Source organism: Schistocerca gregaria, chromosome 3, assembly GCF_023897955.1.
Source record: "Schistocerca gregaria isolate iqSchGreg1 chromosome 3, iqSchGreg1.2, whole genome shotgun sequence".
In the NCBI taxonomy this organism is placed as follows: Eukaryota; Metazoa; Arthropoda; class Insecta; order Orthoptera; family Acrididae; genus Schistocerca; species Schistocerca gregaria.
The window spans coordinates 195903136-195925477 of NC_064922.1; the positions used below are offsets into that span (position 1 = coordinate 195903136).

Consider the following 22342-nt stretch of genomic DNA (forward strand, 5'->3'; position numbering starts at 1 on the left):
ACACACGCGGAGACAGATCCCCTATCTCCCACTCTCCTCCCCTATCTCCCACTCTCCTCCCCTATCTCCCACTCTCCTCCCCTATCTCCCACTCTCCCCTCCCCTCCCCTATCTCCCACTCTCCTCCCTATCTCCCACTCTCCTCCCCTATCTCCCACTCTCCTCCCCTATCTCCCACTCTCCTCCCCTATCTCCCACTCTCCTCCCCTATCTCCCACTCTCCTCCCCTATCTCCCACTCTCCTCCCCTATCTCCACTCTCCTCCCCTATCTCCCACTCTCCTCCCCTATCTCCCACTCTCCTCCCCTATCTCCCACTCTCCTCCCCTATCTCCCACTCTAGTCCCCTATCTCCCACTCTAGTCCCCTATCTCCCACTCTAGTCCCCTATCTCCCACTCTAGTCCCCTATCTCCCACTCTAGTCCCCTATCTCCCACTCTAGTCCCCTATCTCCCACTCTAGTCCCCTATCTCCCACTCTAGTCCCCTATCTCCCACTCTAGTCCCCTATCTCCCACTCTAGTCCCCTATCTCCCACTCTAGTCCCCTATCTCCCACTCTAGTCCCCTATCTCCCACTCTAGTCCCCTATCTCCCACTCTAGTCCCCTATCTCCCACTCTAGTCCCCTATCTCCCACTCTAGTCCCCTATCTCCCACTCTAGTCCCCTATCTCCCACTCTAGTCCCCTATCTCCCACTCTAGTCCCCTATCTCCCACTCTAGTCCCCTACCTCCCACTCTAGTCCCCTACCTCCCACTCTAGTCCCCTACCTCCCACTCTAGTCCCCTACCTCCCACTCTAGTCCCCTACCTCCCACTCTCCTCCCCTATCTCCATCTCCCTTCCCCTCTCTCCTCCCCTATCTCCATCTCCCTCCCCCTCTCTCCTCCCCTATCTCCATCTCCCTCTCCCTCTCTCCTCCCTCCTCTCCTATCTCCCTCTCCCTCTCTCCTCCCCTATCTCCCTCTCCCTCTCCCTCTCTCCTCCCCTATCTCCCTCTCCCTCTCCCTCTCTCCTCCCCTATCTCCCTCTCCCTCTCTCCTCCCCTATCTCCCTCTCCCTCTCTCCTCCCTATCTCCCTCTCCCTCTCCCTCTCTCCTCCTCTATACACCTCTCTAACGTCCTCCCCTATCCACCTCCCTCTCCCCCTCCCCACCTCTCTAACGTCCTCCCCTATCCACCTCCCTCTCCCCCTCCCCACCTCTCTCCCTCCCTCCCCCAACTCTCTCCCCCCTCCCCCGCCTCCCTCTCCCCACCTCTTCTCCCTCTCCCTCCCCCACTCCCTCTCCCCACCTCTCTCTCTCCCCACCTCTCTCTCCCCCCTCTCTCTCCCCCTCTCTCTCCCCCCCTCTCTCTCTCCCCCTCTCCCTCTCCCCCTCTCTCTCTCCCCCTCTCCCTCTCCCCTCTCCCTCTCCCTCTCCCCCTCTCCCTCTCCCCCTCTCCCTCTCCCCCTCTCCCTCTCCCCCTCTCCCTCTCCCCCTCTCCCTCTCCCTCTCCCCCTCCCCCTCCCCTCTCCCTCTCCCTCTCCCTCTCCCTCTCCCTCTCCCTCTCCCTCTCCCTCTCCCTCTCCCTCTCCCTCTCCCTCTCCCTCTCCCTCTCCCTCTCCCTCTCCCTCTCCCTCTCCCTCTCCCTCTCCCTCTCCCTCTCCTCTCTCCCTCTCTCCCTCTCTCCCTCTCTCCCTCTCCCCCTCTCCCCCTCTCCCTCTCCCTCTCCCCACCTCTCTCTCCCCCTCTCCCTCTCCCCACCTCTCTCTCCCCACCTCTCTCTCCACCTCTCCCTCTCCCCACCTCTCTCTCCCCCCTCTCTCTCCCATCCCTCCCCCCTCTCCCCCCTCTCTCTCCCATCCCTCCCCCCTCTCCCCCCTCTCTCTCCCCTCCCTCCCCCCCTCTCTCCCCTCTCTCTCTCCCTCTGTCTCCCCCCTCTCTCTCTTCCCTCCCTCCCCCCTCTCTCTCCCCTCTCTCTCTCCCTCTGTCTCCCCCCCCTCTCTCTCTCTCCCTCTCTCTCCCACATGCATTAGTGAAGCCAGATTTCAGAATGTTGCATTAACAGCTTCTATAAAGCAATAAATTGAGACTAAAGATATGATTGCAGGGGAAGGGGGGGGGGGATGGAGGACATAAAGTATGTTGCCCATATAAGATTAGTGAAGAGCCCAGTTCTATTCTTTGCTTTCATAAATAACCTACAAGAGATTTTAAATGGTTGTTCAAAACAATAAAATTTACAATATGACATAAAAATAATAATAAGGTGCAATCTCATCCATTCATTACACTACAAAGGCAATGTCTGAACATGCATATAACTTGTTTAGAGCAAATAGCTTGTCCTAATGCATTAAAATCTTGTATTGTACAATACAAAACAAACATTGTTGACATACACACACTTCAAAACTACACATTAATTATTGAACGCAATAAAACTAGGTATGAAAACTTGTGTTCATACACTTCACCAACTCCACTGGTTTTTTAATATACCTTGACTCAATGCTCTGCATTAGAAATCCGTGTGATTGTGTTAATCTACAGACAAAAAGGATTACATTGCATACTTCCACTAAATGTGCCGTTGCCAAAATTATTCAGTAGACACACAAAATATGCATTTTGTAAAATTGAGCGATATAAGAATTATGTTTAAAGCAGATAATTGGAAACATTTTGTAGAGGTGTCTTCAAAGATCTTGTTGAAATTCTTACATTCACTTCCCAGCACAATTTCTCTGTAATAGCATTAGCAACTATTAGTAATTCAATCAGGTAAACAATACAAGGTACACATAATAATCTCGATATACATATTAGCCCCTTTATTCAGATTCAGGACTGAATTCTGTATTATGTTGCAAACACTTAACTGTCCACACCATAGTGTAGAACTTTCACAATGCCACAGAAAATTTTATGTTCTGTGTAATTCCATAGATTAAATTTTACAACCTATCCTACTTTTTCGTGGAATAAACGACTATAGGATATGCATCAGTGGACATGCTTTGAAAGCTGATCATACTGCATCTGTAGTATGACTGTGTGTCCTTACTATAGGACCAGGATGGGAGGCTGCCCTACTTCCATCTCATTGCTTATTATTCCTTAAACAAAACAAAAGGGAACTGATTGACCCCCCTCCACACTCACTCAAGCTGTGCAGTGATAAGTTCAGAACAACATTGCCACTGAACAGACTGCTTCTCAGTATACTTATTCCGTAGCAAAATTTGTTGCGAGTAATATATCTCTATTTCCAGCCAATATCTCAATACATACTATCAATACTAGGAATAAGAATAATCTACATAAAGACCTAAAATCATTTGCCTTGGTCCAAAAAGGATTCCAATATTCAGGAACACACACTTTCAATAAATTGCCAGCGAACAATAAAAACTTGGTTTCAGATAAAGCATGGTTTAAACAGAGTTTGAAAGACTTTCTTTATAGGCAGCTCTTTCTACTCTATAGATGAATATCTTAACAGGGACTAGTAGACAAGTTTAAGGAAAAAAGTCTAATAGGTTTCAGTTTCAACAGCTCTCGTTCAAAACAGTCAAGATTAAGTATTTTGTGTATGATTAAATTTACTAAAAGTGCGTAACAATGTTTCATTCTGACAGTATATTAATTGTGTAAATATTAGCACCCAGTTTACTGTAATGTGTTTACATATTTATTAGACAAACTGCTGACAAATGATCAAGGTAGTAAGTATTATATTCAGTTGTTTTATGTTATACATTCTGACATGTGCCACACTCATGAGAATCATCTCATTTTTGGGTGGAACGAAAACTGAATCTAATCCAATCTAATCTGAACATTGTCTGCAAAATTGACAAGAGGAAATACAGTACTGGACTCCATGGTATTATATCAAAATGCTCAGCCATGAACACAAGTGGATCTTCATCTATCATGTCTGATAGCCTGGGGTATTTTGAATCATTCTGTAGACATGAACATGGGATCTGTGGAATATAATTTAGGTTGTATGGAAAAAAATGAAAAATGTATAAAGAATATTTTTTGTGCGAATGCATCACCAACAATGATAGTATGTGGTCCTTTGTGCAGAAAATCTTTATCCATTACATCTTACATAAGATTGTTGTTGTCATCTGTACCACCTACAGTTTCATACTGATTACAGTAATATTAACTGTATTATGATGATGGTCATCTGAATGTGAACTAGTTTCTTCTTCATCCTTTACATTTTCAGATAAAACAGCAATGGCAATATACTGTACTCTCTACCTTCCAAAGCAGAAGTACTTTTCTAAATAGCTTTTGAATCTTAACCATCAAAAATGTAAAATTACACTTAGTAGTTAAATTCTTTGTTATTGAATTTTCATCCATAATTACCACATAATTAAAGTAAAATTTAAAAAAAATCTACATACTATGCCCATGTCATTTGCAAAGTTTATGGTTATGAACAACCAAATCTTTAGTAGATCATTTGTGAAAGTGAAGACTAGTACTGGATTATTACTAAAGCTTTTAAGGATGCTATAGTTTTTTTGCCCCTTCATGTGTTTTGTTTCAGTTCTGTAGCAGATGCTGTTAGTGCAAACTTCTGAAATCTTAACTTAACCACTACATGGAAGAAGCAGTTTCACCACTGCCATAAAAGTTTTGCAAGTTATGGATTATATGATAAAAACATGATGATTTTTGTTGTTTGCCATTACCATATTGTATTCAAACTGTGCTTAGCACCTGATTTACATATTTTAGTTGATTTCTGATAGGTATTTGATTTAGTGACCAATAAATGTGTGCTATATGATATACTTAGATAGTTCTTGCTTGCTCATGATGATATTGCTGATAGAAAAGCAGTTCCTGTATGATCAATAGGCTTTTCTTTTCCCTTCTTACTTGCCCTAAAGCTGCAGCTGACACTCTGCACTTCCCCAGTTTACAGCTCAGAATTCTGGTCTATATTTTAATTCTTGAGTTGTAGCATAGCTAATGATGCACAGTTTGTTTTAACCACCAGCAGAGGTTCCAATATATCACAAAAAAGAGTGAAAAAAAGCCTTCAATTTTATGTTACACAAGTTTGACAAACAGGTCTTCTTTATAAGCAGATGATGTTATTACAGAGATTTAAATGGATCATTCATGGCATATGATGAAAACAGTGACACAAATATCTCCAAAACTTCATTTAGAAGTTATTCAGGCCATTCCACATCCAATGCCTAACAATGACTATTAAGGCACTTTTACAGTAGATCAAGAGGGATAGTGTTAACTAAGAGTTGAACAAATGAGAGTATAATAACTTCAGTGGTGTCTCTGTATAACTTCCACTGTAGTTTACAACTCATTGGTTCAATATAAAATGCAAGCAAAATTAATCTCAAATGCTTCTGAAGTATAAAACTATGGACTGGTTTACTCTTATAACCACTCTCCACAGTACTGAGGAAAAAACAGCTGTGCTGAAATGAATTTTCATAGAAAATGGAAGTTTCTCATGTCATAAATCTTAGGTGACGATGTATGCAAAGTATGAATTTACCAATAATCCATAGGATTTTGTGAGTAAGAATATGAGTTGTGATGCCTCAGTTACTATTTGCAACTAATCTTTGTAACTCCTCCCCCATCCAAATATCAGAAACTGTGTTTTGAAGGTTTTTGAAGTCATGTTAAACATTAAAAGTAGAGGAACCCTGTATGCACTGTAATTAGGTTTCTTTCATATTTTACGAAGGAATTGCATCAGGTACTCAGTGTTTCTCAAATATTGCAAAAGTACAGAGTTGTAATGTAAAAATTGTTAACTTTATTACAAATTTGTGTAGATTTTTGTATGATTTGTACTTAATCATGGAATACTAAAGGAAAGGGAAAAAAGAAGAAATACAATGAAAGTGCCATAAATATTTTCAAACATGATATTACTTATTATTTCTGTAATTTTGCCAGAGTAACATAAATGCAAAAATGTAGTTCATTTATATTTTTGTTTTTAGAAATTACCTGGGATTCTCCTCTTTTACAGAGTTAGATGATGGTGTGTACAATCCCTTGTGGACCATGCGTGGCTTTACGCAGACGTTCCATTTCTGGAAAGAAAGTCGGAGAGCACAATCTGTACCCCTAAATGCTTTCCTTACCTATATTACCCTGCCGTGGTGGAGCATAACTAAAGGTTTGTACTGTGTGCATCCACTTGAAGGTACAAGGTCTGACAAAAGAGAAACAAGACTGTCCTCTAGACTGGTGGAGCACAAGAACACTATAGTAATAAACTGCTTGACCAGTACTGCTGTGTTTATCTGGCAAATTGGAATTTGTCACAGTGTATGCACCCAGTTTAAGGTTGAGAACCGATTTGGCTCTAAAAAGTTGTGACAAACAGTTCCATAGCAACGCAGGCAGTGTCATTTTCTTCATGTCAGACCTTATTCTTGTAACGCCATTATTAGTTATACACAAAAATCATTTTAAAACTTGTTAGATGCAGTAAGATAAAAGTTTTTCATTTGTAATTGAATTGCTACTTTGTATAGAAAGCTATCTCCAAAGCTCCTTACAGTGTCACTTTTATTCTTATTTTGTATGACAGTAATTAACTATTTCTTAAAGTTTCATTTACCTAGTGGTTTCTCATGAAGAAAAAGCGGAGTGAAAGACACCATTATAACACACAAACATGCAATAGAATTTTTAATATTAGCATAAGATTGATTCTTGCATAATAAGGTGACAAGGTACTGGCTGAATTGAAGCTGTGAGGACAGGGAGTGAGTCGTGATTGGGTAGCTCAGATGGTAGAGCACTTGCCCGCGGATGGCAAAGGTCCTTAGTTAGAGTCTTGGTCTGGCACACAGTTTTAATGTGCCAGGAAGTTTAATAAATACAATGTTTGACTGGACATTTCCCTCGCACAGTTTAATTCCAAGACTAGTTCCAGCACAAATTGAGTGGTGCATGGACTGAAAGTGAAAGTGAAAGAGAAAATTTACAATGACACCACTGCTCTTAAGACTCACTAATTAACAAAGCAACTTTTCAACAGTCTGTTATGACAGCTAAGCTTAATTTCTCATATGATATTATAGAAGACTAGAAGGTACATGGAAACAACTGTTCCATAGTAATTATAATTATTAACACACAGTCCTACTTAACGAACAGACACATAAGATAAAGCCAGCACAGCAGTAAAGTCTGTTTCTACAGTATCCAGTATGCAGATAAAAATCACATGAAACAACATTATTTGTTCGAACTATATTCCACATCAATGACTTAAAGGTGCTTTAAGCATAACATATCCCATCTGCATCATTATTGGAATGCTTTAAGCATAACATACCCCAGCTGCATCATTAGTGGAACAATTCTGTGAGGCTTTTTATATTTTAAAATATTTATTGTAAAAGTCTCAGTTGGAATTAGTCGCACTTGATAACTAGGTTTGAGTATATTTAATGTTAAACTTCAGAGCTAAAAATAGAATAAAATAAAACATAATTAAATAACTATTACTTTGTACAACACACAAATGCATGAACAGAATGGGGGAACATATTGTACATTATTGTCAAAACTTTAACTTAAAAATAATGTTGATACAATTTCAAAACACAAGACTAAACTCAACGTGGAAAATGCCCAAAAACATATCAGGAGAATTCTGAAGAGATCATGTAGACATAAGAAACAAAAATGACAGACAGATTTTGAATGTGAGTACATAAAAGGGATGTACATCTACAGCTACGAAAGTACTCCGTGAGCCACCATTTGGTGCATGTAGAGGGTACCTTGTACTACTGCCAGTCATTTCCTTTCCTTCTGCACTCACAAATAGAGTGAGAGAAAAATGCCTGTCTGTATGCCTCCACATGAGCCGTAATTTTCCTTAGCTTATTTTCATTGTCCTTAAGCAAAGTTTATGATTGTGGCAGTAGAATAATTCTGCAGTAAACTTCAAATGCTGGTTCTCTAAATTTTCTCAATTGTGTTTTGTGGAAAGAAAGTCATCTTCCTTCCAGGGCTTCCCATTTGAATTCACAAAGCATCTCCATAACACTTGCATGTTGATGGAACCTACAGGTAATAAATCTGGCTGGCTGCCTCTGAACTGTTTTGATGTCTTCCTTTACTCCAACATGCTAAGGATCCTAAACACTCAAGCACTGCTGATACTGAAGAATGGCTCACACTAATGTTCTGTATGTGATCTCTTTTATAGGTGAGCTACACTTCTGCAAAATTCTCACAATAAACCTAAGTTGATCATTTGCCTTCCTGATTACCCTCCATATGTGCTCGTTTCATTTTGTATTGCTTTGCAGCATTGTGCCTACATCTATTAAAGTGATTGTGTCAAACAGCACACTACTAATGCTGTATTTGAACATTACAGAATTTTTTTTCACTAATCTGCATTAATTTACATTTTTCTACATTTAGAGCAAGCTGCCATTCATCACACCAACTAGAATGTTTGTCTTTGTTGTCTTGTATCCTCCTAGTCATTCATTATTAACACCTTACTATACACCACAGCATCATCATCATCATCATCATCATCATCATCATCATCAGCAGCAGCAGCAGCAGCAGCAGCAGCAGCAGCAGTACTGTTGCTCACCCTCTCAGATCATTTACGTATAAAGGGAATAAAGGCAGCCCTATTGCGCTTTCCTGGGGTGTGGGGTGCTCCTGATGATACCCTTGTCTCTGATGAACACTTGCTATTTAGGACAACATATTGGTTTCTTAGGGTTTGACCATCACTCGCTACAAGTAAACATTAGGCCAAACCCAAGAAACAGAAAAGAACAACGCAGAACGTACTTTTAAGACCAGACTCATAGTACTTTAAAATAAACAAAGACAAAATTGTTGAGGAAATTAATCAAAATACAACAGAAAATTGGATAGACATTGAGAAGACAATTGAGAAGGCAATGCCTTGGGGACAACCTTCATGGAATCACAAACTTAGATGATGGAATGCAACTTATGACCTGGTCAGGTAATTGAATAAAGAATCCAGACATGGGAGATGCTTAGCTGTAACAGAGCAACACTAACTGGGCTAGATTTCCATGAAGTCCAGAAAAAATCTTTGGAAGATACTGGTAGAATGAAAATGGCTGGAAGAATGAAAATGGCCCACAGCAAAAGTGGTCTAAATAAAATCAAGGAAGTCTTCAAATGGAATAAGATGAGAAATTTCTAAAAAATATTCAGAGAAAATATAAAGGCTTATCAGCCTCCAAATATTTCTTACAAGAACAAATTGCTCTCTAGAAACATATACTAAAGAAAACATCAAAATACTTAAAAAAATTCTTTGATAAACTCTTCAGTTACGAGAAACCTAAACACAAAATTAAAGTTCCTTAATACAATACCAAATCCAAACTTCCTACACTCACAGAGTTATAGGAGATTGTTAAATAATAGAGGCTCAGGGGAATATATCTTTATCACTGAGTCTGCAAACTCAAAGGAAAAAAAAATCACAAAAAATTCATAACATTCTCACAGAATATGGATTACAGAGAAAATCCACACATGTGGAAATGTGCATTGATCCACCAACTGTATGAAAAGGGTAACAAGATAGGCTTCTGATAATTAAACAGGTACCTCATTATTACCTATCACTTACCAAATTCTATCCTAGGCATTACTCAAAGTATTAGAATCGCAATCTGATATAAAGATAAGTGAATACCAGGCAGGTTTCAGAAAAGGAAGATCATATAGTGAACAGATTTGGAATCTGTGGACACTCTTGAAGCTCAGACATGCATACAACACTGCAGTCACGTTTGTGGACCTTAAGAATGCCTACAACTCCGTAGACAGGTGGACACTCTTTGACACACAAGAAGAATACGGAACTGACAGAAAAACTAGAACACTCATTCAATACAAAAATGGACAAGGATTAATGAAACACTATATATGTGTTCCAGTGATCCTGTCTCTGCCAGAACAGTACTACAGATATAATATGAGAAATTGCTGTATATGGAAAGAAAAAACAACATATACATTATGCACACAAAAAACAGAAAGATTAGAAGAATGGAAAAATTCAAGTATCTAGGGGAATACACGCAAATAGGAGGCTCAAACAAGACATCCAACATAGAGAGAACAGAAAACCTTCAGAAAGCGTACAAACTCACATGGCTGCACCACAATAAAAGAAGTACCCCAAGAAAGGCGAAACTGAGGCACTACAATAAAGCTGTACTGCAAGAGGCACTTTAAGCATCAACAACTACTACACTCAGAGCATCAGGTATCACCGAGACAGAAAAAAATAGAATGTAACATCCTCAGAATTTTTTTGGACGAATACACAGAAAAGGTATGTGGGTAAAAGACCAATCAAATAATTATACTAACACACACAGGCAGACTCACAGATGTGATCAGAAAACTCCAACAAAACACTCTGTGGACACAGGCATAAAGTGAACAACAACAACAACAAAATTACAAAGACAATTTTTGGTTTAGTAAACAGCTCAATCAAAAATCAATTGGCTTAAAAATTAGATGACCAAAAACAAGCAGGAATCAATAGGAGAATGATAAATGACAGAAGCAAATTCAGCAACGAAATTATGAATGTGAAATTTGAAGTAAAAGACAGGAAGAAAATGGGGAAAATGTAGACAGAACAAAGGGAACAGGAACACAATCAAAGAATGAAGAGATTTTGGAAAGAGAAAAAGGAGGAAGAAAAGAGAAGAAATTGAATAATCTCATAAAATTAATGTTTAAACATAATAATATACTGTTTCAATTGATAACATCAATTGAAAATATTTAAAATTCTTAAAATTGTACCTGATTAATTATGAATTGTGAAAAGTAAATAATTCTTTAAAAAGAATATAGTCATACGCAGTGAAATAAAAGTAACAGCACCATAGTAACACTTGTAACAACATTCCATGACATCCAGTTTTTTACCAAACCAGTTTTCCAACACATAGTCACATGTATCAGGGGTAATGGCTAGAGGCTAGAGGAAGGTAGGAGGGTAAGAGAAAAAGCACTGATACTATGTGGTATTGGAATGTAACAAAGATATTGTCTGAAAGATATGATATAATTACTTTAAAACTAAGAAGCAATGTAGATAATGTACCTAACACTGATGCATGATACATCTTGTTAAACTAAGTATTTAAATTAAAATATTGATCTAAAACATCGAGTGCACATGTTTTTCACTAGAGGGCATCTGAGTTGTGTTTTCCGCTAGCATGCCCTGAGCTCAGTCTGATTACAGCCTCACTGCCAACAAGTGCAGTGGGGCTGCTGAAGTCATCCCATGCTGAGTGACTCTGTAGCAGACCTGGAGAGTTGCTGCTGATTAGACTGTCTGAGTATTTGTCAAAATTGTTGAATTCACTCTGGAGACTGAGTGTTTTGTCTGGTTCTTTTAGATTATGTCCCAATATTTCGAATTGTTCTAAATGTTCAAAAAAATGTCCTGTACGCGCTGTGTGAAAATTTCGAGATCTGTGTCCCGTGGACCTACCTAGTGTTTACTTTTAGTTAGATGATCTCCAAGTGCTCTCTTATTATTTTGTAGTGAAGTGTGCTTGTTAAATCAGATCCCAATAATTCTACCAATTCGTCTTATATACTGTTTATGGTGGTTGTTGCATTTGATGCACTAATTTTAAAACTTGGTTTATTTGTATTTTGTTTTAGTTTAAAATGAAGAGTTTAAATTGTGTGAAAGGCTAGTCTTAAGTGTGTTTTCTGAAATTGTTGGCATATTGCATCTGACACCCATTGTATTCTGTAGACATGGAAATAGATTTTTGCACTTTATGTTCCTCTCTTAACACTTAGTGTGTGTCTTGCGCAATATTATGGCACTTGTGGCAACTGAGAATGTACGACAGACATAATATTACATCGCGCAAGCTATGATGATTTTCTGCGGTCTCAAATGCATTTCTATGGCCCCCCAATAATCTATGAGGTCTGGAGGCTTTGTAGATGACAGTAGCAGTATCATTTGAACAATTAATCCTTTTTGAAACCTTTATTACCCTTTCTTGTTTCATAGACATTAGGTGATGATAGTGTTCTCTCCATTTCATCAATTTACTGCACTTTTCTGTTGATGTTTTTGTTAAAATGTGCAGTGAAGAAGAGAAATGTTTGGAAAAAATGATTTTGAAAGACCCCAACGAGTCTATAGAAAATGAAAATGAAGTATTTGATGATGATTCAGGTTGCACGTCATCTGAAAAGTTTAGTAATTCTACTTTTTTTGAAGATGAGTTGCTGTATAGTTATCATGGATTCTCCTCCAGGTACATTAGGAAATGAAAGCGGGTGTAAGAGTCAAGTGAATATAATGTTGGACTGTCAGGGTGTATACGATCTGGGACAACCGGGAGATCCGGGAAAAACCAGGGAATTTTTTCATCTGGGAGAAAAGTGGGAAAAACCCGGGAATATTTTAGAATTCTAGGAATTTTTCATTGTTTTCAATTAAATTTTTGTAGTTTTGACTGGTAAGAACCGATACTCTAACAAAGAATATTACTGTATCTCGCTACTACCGAATACTTCAGTAATAAAACATGAACGAGTGATAACACGAAAATAAAACTTAAAACTGAAAAATAAATGTGCCATATGCAACAAAACAAAGTTCTCATACAAGCATCTGCCAACAGCATAATTTGTCAAAGGCTTTAGGAAGAATATGCAATGATTCGTAACAACAAATTGCCTCCAATGAGCGTGACGTCACAACTTTTTACATAAAATTAGTTTTAGCTGTTACAAGCAGAATCATGCGCATGCAGAGTTGAGTAGTGCCTTCTCCCACTTCTGGATACAGAAATATGGCTGTTGGCTGTGTAAGCAGCTGCAGGTTTGAATGTCTTGTTTCTTTTATGACCCAATGTAAGATCTTTTAATGTTTTACACGTACGAACAGCGTAGTTGCACAAGCGCGGTGACGCCTGTCATCTGGCGCTCTCTGGCAACTGCAGAAACGAACCTATTTCTTACAGGTCGCTCTAAAATATTCCGAATGGTGGATTGAAAAGTGTTACCATCAAAGAAAATTTCCTTTTACACAAGGTGAACTACGTACGAGAATGTACGATGAATTTCTTAAATCAAAGAGCGTTTGACTCTCATTTCAAAATAAACTCTTTGATGATGAGCCATTTAGGTGAATTTCAAGCCCAGAAGAACAGACACTTGTGTCATTGTTAAAACTTTTAATGGCACATTTGTGTGATATATCTTAAATTGTAATACGCGCATAAAAGACCAACGTTATATGTGAAAGCTTAGCTTCTCTTTCAGCGTATTAATCTTATAGACCAATATTATAAGTGAAAGCTTTACTTTTCTTGTAGCAATACTATGTATATTCCGTATTAATCCTACAGACCAATATTATAAGTGAAAGCTTTACTTTTCTTGTAGCAACACTGTGTATATTAATTTAAACCATTAACTTTTTCTGTTTGTGTGTTCGCACTACTTATTAGTGATGTTTGCTATTGGCTGACTTCATCACGTCTCATAAGCTCTGAATACCTGGTATCATCGGCTGGTGAAAATCATGTGACATGAGCTATGACTGGCTTACAAAATCACATCACAAACTTAATTTCAATGCTTCGGAAAGTAACATGCGCTGTTTGGTGGAATTCGAATTTATACTTCCGTAATGTGAAAATATGCAGCGTACATGCTACTGCACATCAAAGAACTTTACAAAAAAATTTTTTCCCCTGTGTTTCATTTTCTAAGGCGCCGGAAATTCTACGCCTGTGTAGAAAACCATAACCATTCAAAGGATGAATAAGTTATACAGTTCCGAGAGAAAATATACTGTCAGTTGACAGGGAAAAAGTATGTTTTCATCCGGGAGAAAATTTATTTTTAACCGGGAAATCCAGTAGAAATCCGGGAATTTTTTTTCTTTGTCCGCGTATACACTCTGACTGTGTATCTCTCCATCTTTCAACGTACATGTGCTTTGACCTTGTGTCTTTTCTCTTTCTTTAGATCTAAATTGACTGTAAAAGACATATAAACAGGAAGATCATGTGTTTCTTTACGTACTTGACTGAAAGATTGCGGGTTTCCATACATACGTGACAGAAAGATCACATGTTTCCTTACATATTTGAATACTAGAATTACTTTTCTATTTTTTCAGCAATGATTACTGTTAAATTTATTTTCATCTGTGTATTCCAGATTTAACACTAGCAATACCAAAATGTGTGTATTTAAAGTAGAAAGTCTCATAAACCTGAAAATGATTTGAAATTCCAACTACATATTTACACACACAAATTATAACTTAAAAAAGAAATTGTAGATATTTTAGCTGGCCCACAGGTAATGGCAGCTACTTAAAAGACTAACACTGTAAGTATTAATGTAATAGTACTTCCCTTTCCATGTACTCTGTTTTAGTTTCTGGAAACATTTTAGTGACTATTTCAGTCATGTAATCATTACTTACAGCAAATTGCTTAAGAATGGCTTTTTAATTTTCTTATCCTGCTCACTGAATGGTAGCTTAAGTAATCCATTACTTAAGGAACTAAAATATGCCATCTTGTGTATAGTTGGTTACCATGACGTTGAAGTCTGAATGAGATGTGTAAGTGGGTTTCCTGTTAATGCGTGAAATATATGGACACCACCTGAAAGAACCGGAAGAAATACTCAGTCTGCTGTGAAACTTCATGAATTTTTGCAACATACTCAGATGCCCCAGCGAACAGCAACTCTCCAGCTTTGCCACAGCACTATTCCACAGATGATCATCTTAGCAACTGGCAGCGTGGCCGAAGGCAGATTGAGCCCAGTGTGCACAGGTGGAAGACAAACCTCAGATGCTCTCTGGTGAAAACTGTGTGCACTCTGTGTTAGATCAATGTTTTACTGTAAATACATATTTTAACAAGATGTATCATGTGTGTTAGGTGCATTATCTAAATTACTTATTAGTTTTAAATTAATTGTATTACAACTTTTAGACAATGTCTGTTATTTTTTCAATACTGCACATTTCCTCCCCTCCCGCCACCCCCAAGCCCTCCTCCATCCTTCCTCTCACCTTCCTCTGTCCCCTACCAATTGTCCATGACAAATGGACCTGTATGATGGAAATTGTGTTTAGTAAAATGCAAGATGCCACAGAATGCTGTCACAAGTGTTCTATGGTGGTGTTTATTTTATTCTGTGTTCCGTTGAAAGAATTTTTACTTTCCACAACTCATGATTAAACAGGCACAACTTTAATAATAATTTTAAATATTTTCAGTCATTATTGTTTACTGAAATAGTTATTTCTTAATGTTCATTACATTTATTTTCAAATCTGAAGATGATCATTAAATGTGATTGGAAGTAGTTATGAAGTGCAACTAATTACAGCTGAGTCCTTTAGAATAAATTTTAAAGAAGAATTACACAGTTGCGGCATCAGTCATTACGATATGTGATCCATTATTAAACTCTATGACTGTACACATGAGCTGTCTAATGCAATATGGCTGTCATCAACAAGCCAGAACGTAGGGGGTGGAATGGTCTCATGTTGCTGAGGTTCGACTGCAGCAAGTAGTGACCTTGGCTGGGATGGGTAGTGGAGATACAAAACAGGCATGGGGTAGGGAGGGGAAGGAAAGCAGTATAGGAGTGAGGGAAGATGCAGTAATGCTGCCTGTGGGGATGTGGAGGGACATACCAGAGCCAGGGACAAGGGTGCTGAATGCAGCATTGAGAGGCTGTGCTTCCGCAAGGGAGCCGGGAGGAAGAGGAGAGTGGTGCTAGGAAGGGGGTGGGTTGAGAAGAGTAAGCAGAGTAGGGGAAAGGACTATGGAGGCAAACTTGGGAGGTAAGGGGCAGGACATGTGTCTGAGACTCGAGTAGGACTGTGGACTTGTGAAAATTGAGGAGGGAGACAGAGAAGGGAGAAAAACTGCTGGAATGGGAGGGAGGGGTGGGGCAAGGATAGAAGATATCCGACTCTAGAGTGGGAGCAGGCAAGGGCAGTGTATTGCATGGCTTGCCCAGAAACTGTGTGGTCCAGTTATTATCTTCATCTACATCAGTATTCTGCAAACCACCATGAGGTGCATTGCAGAGGGTATGTCCCATTGTACCAATTATTAGGGTTTCTTTCTGATCCATTTGATTATGGAGCATGGGAGACAATGATTTTTTGAATGCCTCTGTGAGTGCCGTAATTATTCTAATCTTATCCTTACAATCCCTGTGTAAGCAATATGAGGGGCTATAGTATATGCCTAGAGTCATTATTTAGACCAGTTCGTGAAAGTTTGTAACTGACATTCTTGGTATTGTGTACACCTATCTTCAAGAGTCTTCCATTTCAGTTCCTTCAGTTCCTCAGTGACACACTACCATGGATGAAATGAATCTGGGACCATTTGTGCTACAGTTATCTGTATATGTTCTATCCCCAATTAATCATATTTGTTAACAGGTAACACACACTTGAGCAATATTCTAGAACCAGTGACATGAGTGATTTGTAAGGAATTTGCTTTGTAGACTGATTGCACTTCCCCTGTATTCCACCAATAAACTAAAGTTTACAAGGGTGGTTTGAAAAGTCCTTGGAATTACCATGAGAGGTCAGCACTAGTGCAATGAGCTGTTCATGTGATATTCATTGGACTGTTGCCTGTAAACATTTGCCACGTCAGTGCTTTTAGATGAGAGCTGTGGCGGTGATGTGCCTCTATTGTTGTTCCCGCTTAATGATGTGCTAAGATGCAAAAAATCAAGATCTGAGCAGTGATTAAGTACTTTGTAAAGAAAGGTATGAAAGCAAAGGACATTCATGCCAATTTCCAGAATACAGTGGGGGACTCTGCTCCTTCATATTCAACTGTTTCCAAGCGGTCAAATGAATTTAAATTTGGTTGGGAGAACTGAGAAGTTTGGCCAAGATGTGTCACTACTACAAAAATCATTTCAAAAGTGCACAAAATGGTCATGGAGGATCGCCGATTAAAAGTGTGTGAAATTGCACACTCTTACCAGATATCATCTGAAAGGGTATATCACTTTTTAACTGAAGAATTAGGAATGAAAAAATTATCTGCAAGATGGATGCCACGACTCTTGATGCTGGATCAAAAACCCATGAGAATGTACATATGGGAACAATGTCTGGCCTGGTTTAGGAGAAACAAACAAGATTTTTTGTGTCGATTTGTGACTGAAGATGAAAGTTGGGTGTACTACTAATCCCAGAGACGAAATAACAGTCAAAGCAGTGGAAACATGGTGATTTTCTGCCACCAAAGAAAGTGAAGACACAAAGCTCCCCATTGGGAAAACAATTACTGGAGAATACTATGCTAACTTCCTGGACAAATTGCAACAAAAGATACATGAAAGAAGGCCAGATTTAGCAAGGAAGAAAGTCATCTTCCATTAAGACAACGCATGCCCGTACACGTGCAGTCACCAGAGCAGAATTATATCAACTAAGGTATGAATTGTTGCCACACCCACCTTATGCACCTGATACGGCTCCATCAGACTTCCATCTCTTCCCAAAACTGAAAATTTTTCATGGTGGACGAAGATTCACATGAAACGAAGAATTGTTAGCAGGACTTGACAACTATTTTGCATGCCTGGAGGAAACTCATTTTCGAGATAGAATCAAGGCACTGGAATATCATTGGACCAAGTGCATTAATCTACAAGGAGACTACACTGAAAAATAAAAAAAGTTTCAATGATGTAAGTAATTTTTTTCTATTCCATTCTGAGAACTTTTCAAACCACCCGCATACTACCTGCTTTATCCATGGGATCATTCCATTTCATATCCCAACAAAGTGTTACACACAGGTATTCATTTGCACGAGCTGGCCAATTGCAGTAGTGACCTGTTGATATTATAGCCGTGGGATACAACATTTTTTTGTTTTGTGAATTGCACAGTTTTATATATCCGAACATTTAAAGCAAGTTGCCAGTCTTTGCACCCCTTTAAAATCCGATCAAGAAATGACTGAATATTTATGCAGCTTCTTTCAGATAGTACTTCATTGCAGATAATTGCATATCTGCAAAAAGCCTGAAGTTACTATTAATGTTGTCTGCAAGATCATTAACATACAACATGAAGAGCAAAGGTCCCAATACAATTTCCTGGGGAACATCCAAAAGTACTTCATCTGATGATGACTCTCTGTGCAAGGTAACGTGCTGCATTCTTCCTCTCAGGAAGTCCTGAATCCAGTCACAAATTTTATTTGATACCCATATGTCGTACTTTTGACAATAAATGTAGGTATGGTAGTGAGTCAGTGCTTTTTGGAAATAAAAAAAATAGTGTGTCTACCTGATTGTCATGATGCAAAGCTTAAAGCGTTCAGTATGTCATGTGAGAAAAGAGCAAATTGGGTGTCACGTGACTGATGTTTTTGGAATCCATGCTGGTTGGTATTGAGGAGGTCATTCTGTTCAAGATACCTCAATGTGTTTGAGCTTGTATTGTCTTCTAAAATTCTACAACAAATTGATTGGACAATAGTTTTGTGAATCACTTCTACAACCCTTTGTGTACATGAGTGTGTCCTGTGCTTTTTTCCAAGAACTCAGACAGTTTTTTATTTGAGGGATCTGCATAGACTATAGTTATAAGAGGGGCAAACACAGCGACAAATTTAGTATAGAATCTGATAGAAATTTCATCGGGCCCTGCAGCTTTGTTCAGTTTTAATGATTTCAGCTGTTTTTCAGCACCACTTACACTAACACTGACTTCACTCATATTTTCAATGGTACGAAGATTTAATTCAGGCATCATGGGTTTTCCTTTGTAAAGGAGTGTTTGAAAATGGTGCTAAGCATTTGATCTTACTACCATCAATTTCAGTTCCTGTCTCATTCATTAGGGACTGGAAAGAAACTTTGGTGCCACTAACTGCCTTTACATACAATCAGAATTTCTTTGGTTTCTGTGAAAGATCATTTGGCCATATTCTGCTGCAGTAGTCATTGAAGGCATCACATATTACTCTCTTGACAGCCAAATATGTTTCATTCAGCATCTCTCTACCTATTGCCCTATGCCTTGTTTTACACCTATTATGCAGTAATCTCTCTTCCTTTGGAAGTGTCTTTACAGTGACTGTGTACTGTAGAGGTTCCCTCCCATTATGAACTGTTCTACTGAGTACATATCTTCCAGTGCATGGTCAATTGTTCTTTTAAACTTGACTCACTGTTCCTCTAAGTGCTCCTGCCCCGTGTTGAAAGTTTCAGGTTCCTTATTTAGATAAGACACTACTGATTTTTTTATCTAGTTTACTGCTTGTTTTTGAACTTTGGTAAACATTGTTGCCACAACCATATCGTGGTCACTGATATCAGTTTCAGTGTGAACATCCTCACATGGACCAGTTCTATTTGTTCCTGTTAGATCTAATATATTTCCATCACGAGTGGTGTCCTTAATGATCTGTTCTATGTCGTTTTCAAAGTAGGTCTTGAGTAATGTCTCACAGACTGTCTTATCATGCCCGCCACTAACAAAATTGTAATTTTCCCAGTTAATTGATGGATGATTTAAGTCCCCACCAATGATTACAGTATGATTGGGAAACTTACGTACAAGTGAACAGAGCTTTCTGTTTCATCAGGAGATGAGTCTGGTGGGCGATAGAAGGATAGGGTAGGTGGCAAGCAAGGTGAATTTATCACTTCGTCACAGTTCAGTGGTGGCCGTTCCAAATATCTGTCCTTACCAGCTAGCAGCTAAGCTGAGGGTGTTCGCTGTAACCAGTGCTTCAGAGGGAAGCATTGGAACAGCCTGGTTTCGAGGACCAGGCAACGCCTGCGTAAGTTTAGAAAGCTGCAGCTTAGACTATTACAGAATTATTATAGCTCTAGTGCAGGTCATACAGTCAACTTAAAACCACTCAGTGCAGAACTGTGTTACAGATTATTATTGTTATTATTATTATTATTATTATTATTATTATTATTATTATTATTATTTCTTTTTACCCACCGGGCAAGGTGGCGCAGTGGCTAGCACACTGGACTTGCATTCGGGAGGACGATGGTTCAGTCCCGTGTCCGGCCATCCTGATTTAGGTTTTCCATGATTTCCCTAAATCGCTCCAGGCAAATGCCGGGATGGTTCCTGTGAAAGGGCACGGGCGACTTCCTTTCCCGTCCTTCCTTAATCCGATGAGAAAGATGAACTTGCTGTCTGGTTGTTTTGGGAAAGAAGACCAATCTTTTTCCCAAATGGTTTATTTTGTTAGTTCTTTTGCATGTAGTCATGGATGAAAAAACTGAACAGATCACATACTGTGAGAAGCACAGTGCCACTTATTGTCACTAAGCTCTGATGGAAATTGTTGGGACTGTGGAAGTCACTGTCACTACCTGAATCTCTTGGTAATTAATTTTCATAGCAACGACATGCCTGTTTGAATAGTCTCATCAGTGAAGAAGCCTGTTAATATATGCTTTAGCTATTGGACTCAGTGCAGCAGAGATTGTGTTCCACACAAAAATAAAAGTTACTCCCTTTCAAAGTTGCTCTTGACTAAATGCTTCAGAATCCACTGTTAACACAGATGAAACAATGTAGGACCAGACAAAATTGTAGAACATTTCAATTATGATGCTGTAACACAACTCTGTCATTTTTTAACCCACTGATTATATTTTGTACAAGTTGGAGTCTGCACATATTAGGGTAATCCCAAAAGTAAGCTCTCCTATTTTTTTATAAGTACATAGATCTGTTTATTTCTACAATGGTTTATATCAGTTTACAACTTGAACATTTAGCTATTTTTTGTCATGATCACCATTTCTGACGAGACAATTTTGTAGACGCTGTGGAAGTTTTTGTATGCCCATGTCATACCAGCTCGCTGCCATGCTCTTCGGAAAGTTATGAACCCCTTCTTTCACCTCATCATTGGAGCTAAATTGCTGGGATCACAGTTAACACTGACAGATACTGCGAGACTCTGAAAAAACTCAAACGGGCAATTCAGAACCGGAGAAGAGGAATGTTGAGCAAGGGCATACACGTTCTCTGTGATAAAGCTCGCCCACACATTGCTCGGCAAACCGTTTCTCTCCTGCAACAGTTTCAGTGGAACATAATCACCCTCCCACCCCATAGTCCTGACTTGGCACCCAGTAACGTATCACCTGTTCCCTAGGTTAGAAGAACATTTGGCCGGAAAGTGATTCAGCTCTGAAAGAAGAAGTTCATAACTTTCTGAACAGCATGACGGCGAGCTGGTATGACATGGGCATACAAAAACTTCCACAGCATCTACAAAAATGCATCGGCAGAAACGATGATTACGTTGAAAAATAGCTTAATGTTCAAGCTGTAAACTGATGTAAACCATTGTAGAAATAAACAGGTCTATGTACTTGAAAAATAGGAGATCTTTCTTTTGGGATTACCCTCATATATTCTCAGCTTGCATACACATACCCATTCATACACGTTAATCACCAATATGCAGAAACAATGACTCACTTACCACAGTGGTGCAGTGTGACTTTCAGCAAATATTCAAGAAGTTGCTCTGTGTAGTGCAGAGCAGTGCAGAACAGTTTGTGAATTTTATACTAATGCCTTATGGGTAACTGAGTGTGGGCAGTGGTTCTCTGTCAAAGATGGATGCAAGTGCAACAGGAGAAAGGAGATTGTAGATACGAGATGTTCTATATTATTGGTTTTTTACAATGGTTGGACCTTCTGGCTATTAGTGTAGATGGTGAGCAAGGTGAACTTATTGTTCAGAATCTCCCAGTGCACCAACCTTCGGCCCAGTGTGCATATAACAGCACTTCTGTCTCCTCTGCTGTGGCTGCTGGTCCGCGTCATACAGAAGCAACATAGCTGCTGTGAGGTGGCAAGCTGTGCCATATCCAGTGGTGCAGAACATGGAAGTCTCATGTTGATATTTTGGCAGAGGCAGCAATGGCTGGATACCCCATGTCGTAGTCCAAAGAAGGCTACAGAGCACTCAAGCAGCCGGCAGAGTTTTGTAGCCTGGCAACAATAGTGGCAGCAAGATTTCCAATACAGCTTTGAACGACGATGATGACGACGACGATGATGATGATGATGATGATGATGATAGCTGGTTCGGGAGGGTGTTAAATGCAACTGATCAGCATTGAGTTCACAGAAGGCTGGCATTTCTGCGTCAGTAGGAAACTGTTCTGGAACAGAAGAAATGACTGGAGTGACAGTTGTCACACCGAAGCCAATCAAACTGGAGT

General features: G+C 39.3%; 1 protein-coding gene across 4 annotated transcripts in view; it reads left to right on the forward strand.

Moving 5' to 3' along the window:
- LOC126354451 (uncharacterized protein KIAA0930 homolog) overlaps positions 1-22342 on the forward strand; it is a 104534-nt gene that overhangs the window by 74166 nt on the left and 8026 nt on the right. For all 4 annotated transcript variants that reach the window (XM_050004141.1, XM_050004142.1, XM_050004143.1 and 1 more), the window contains one exon: positions 6027-6176. In XM_050004141.1, coding sequence (XP_049860098.1) covers positions 6027-6176 — 150 coding nt within the window. The remainder of the gene's footprint in view (positions 1-6026; positions 6177-22342) is intronic.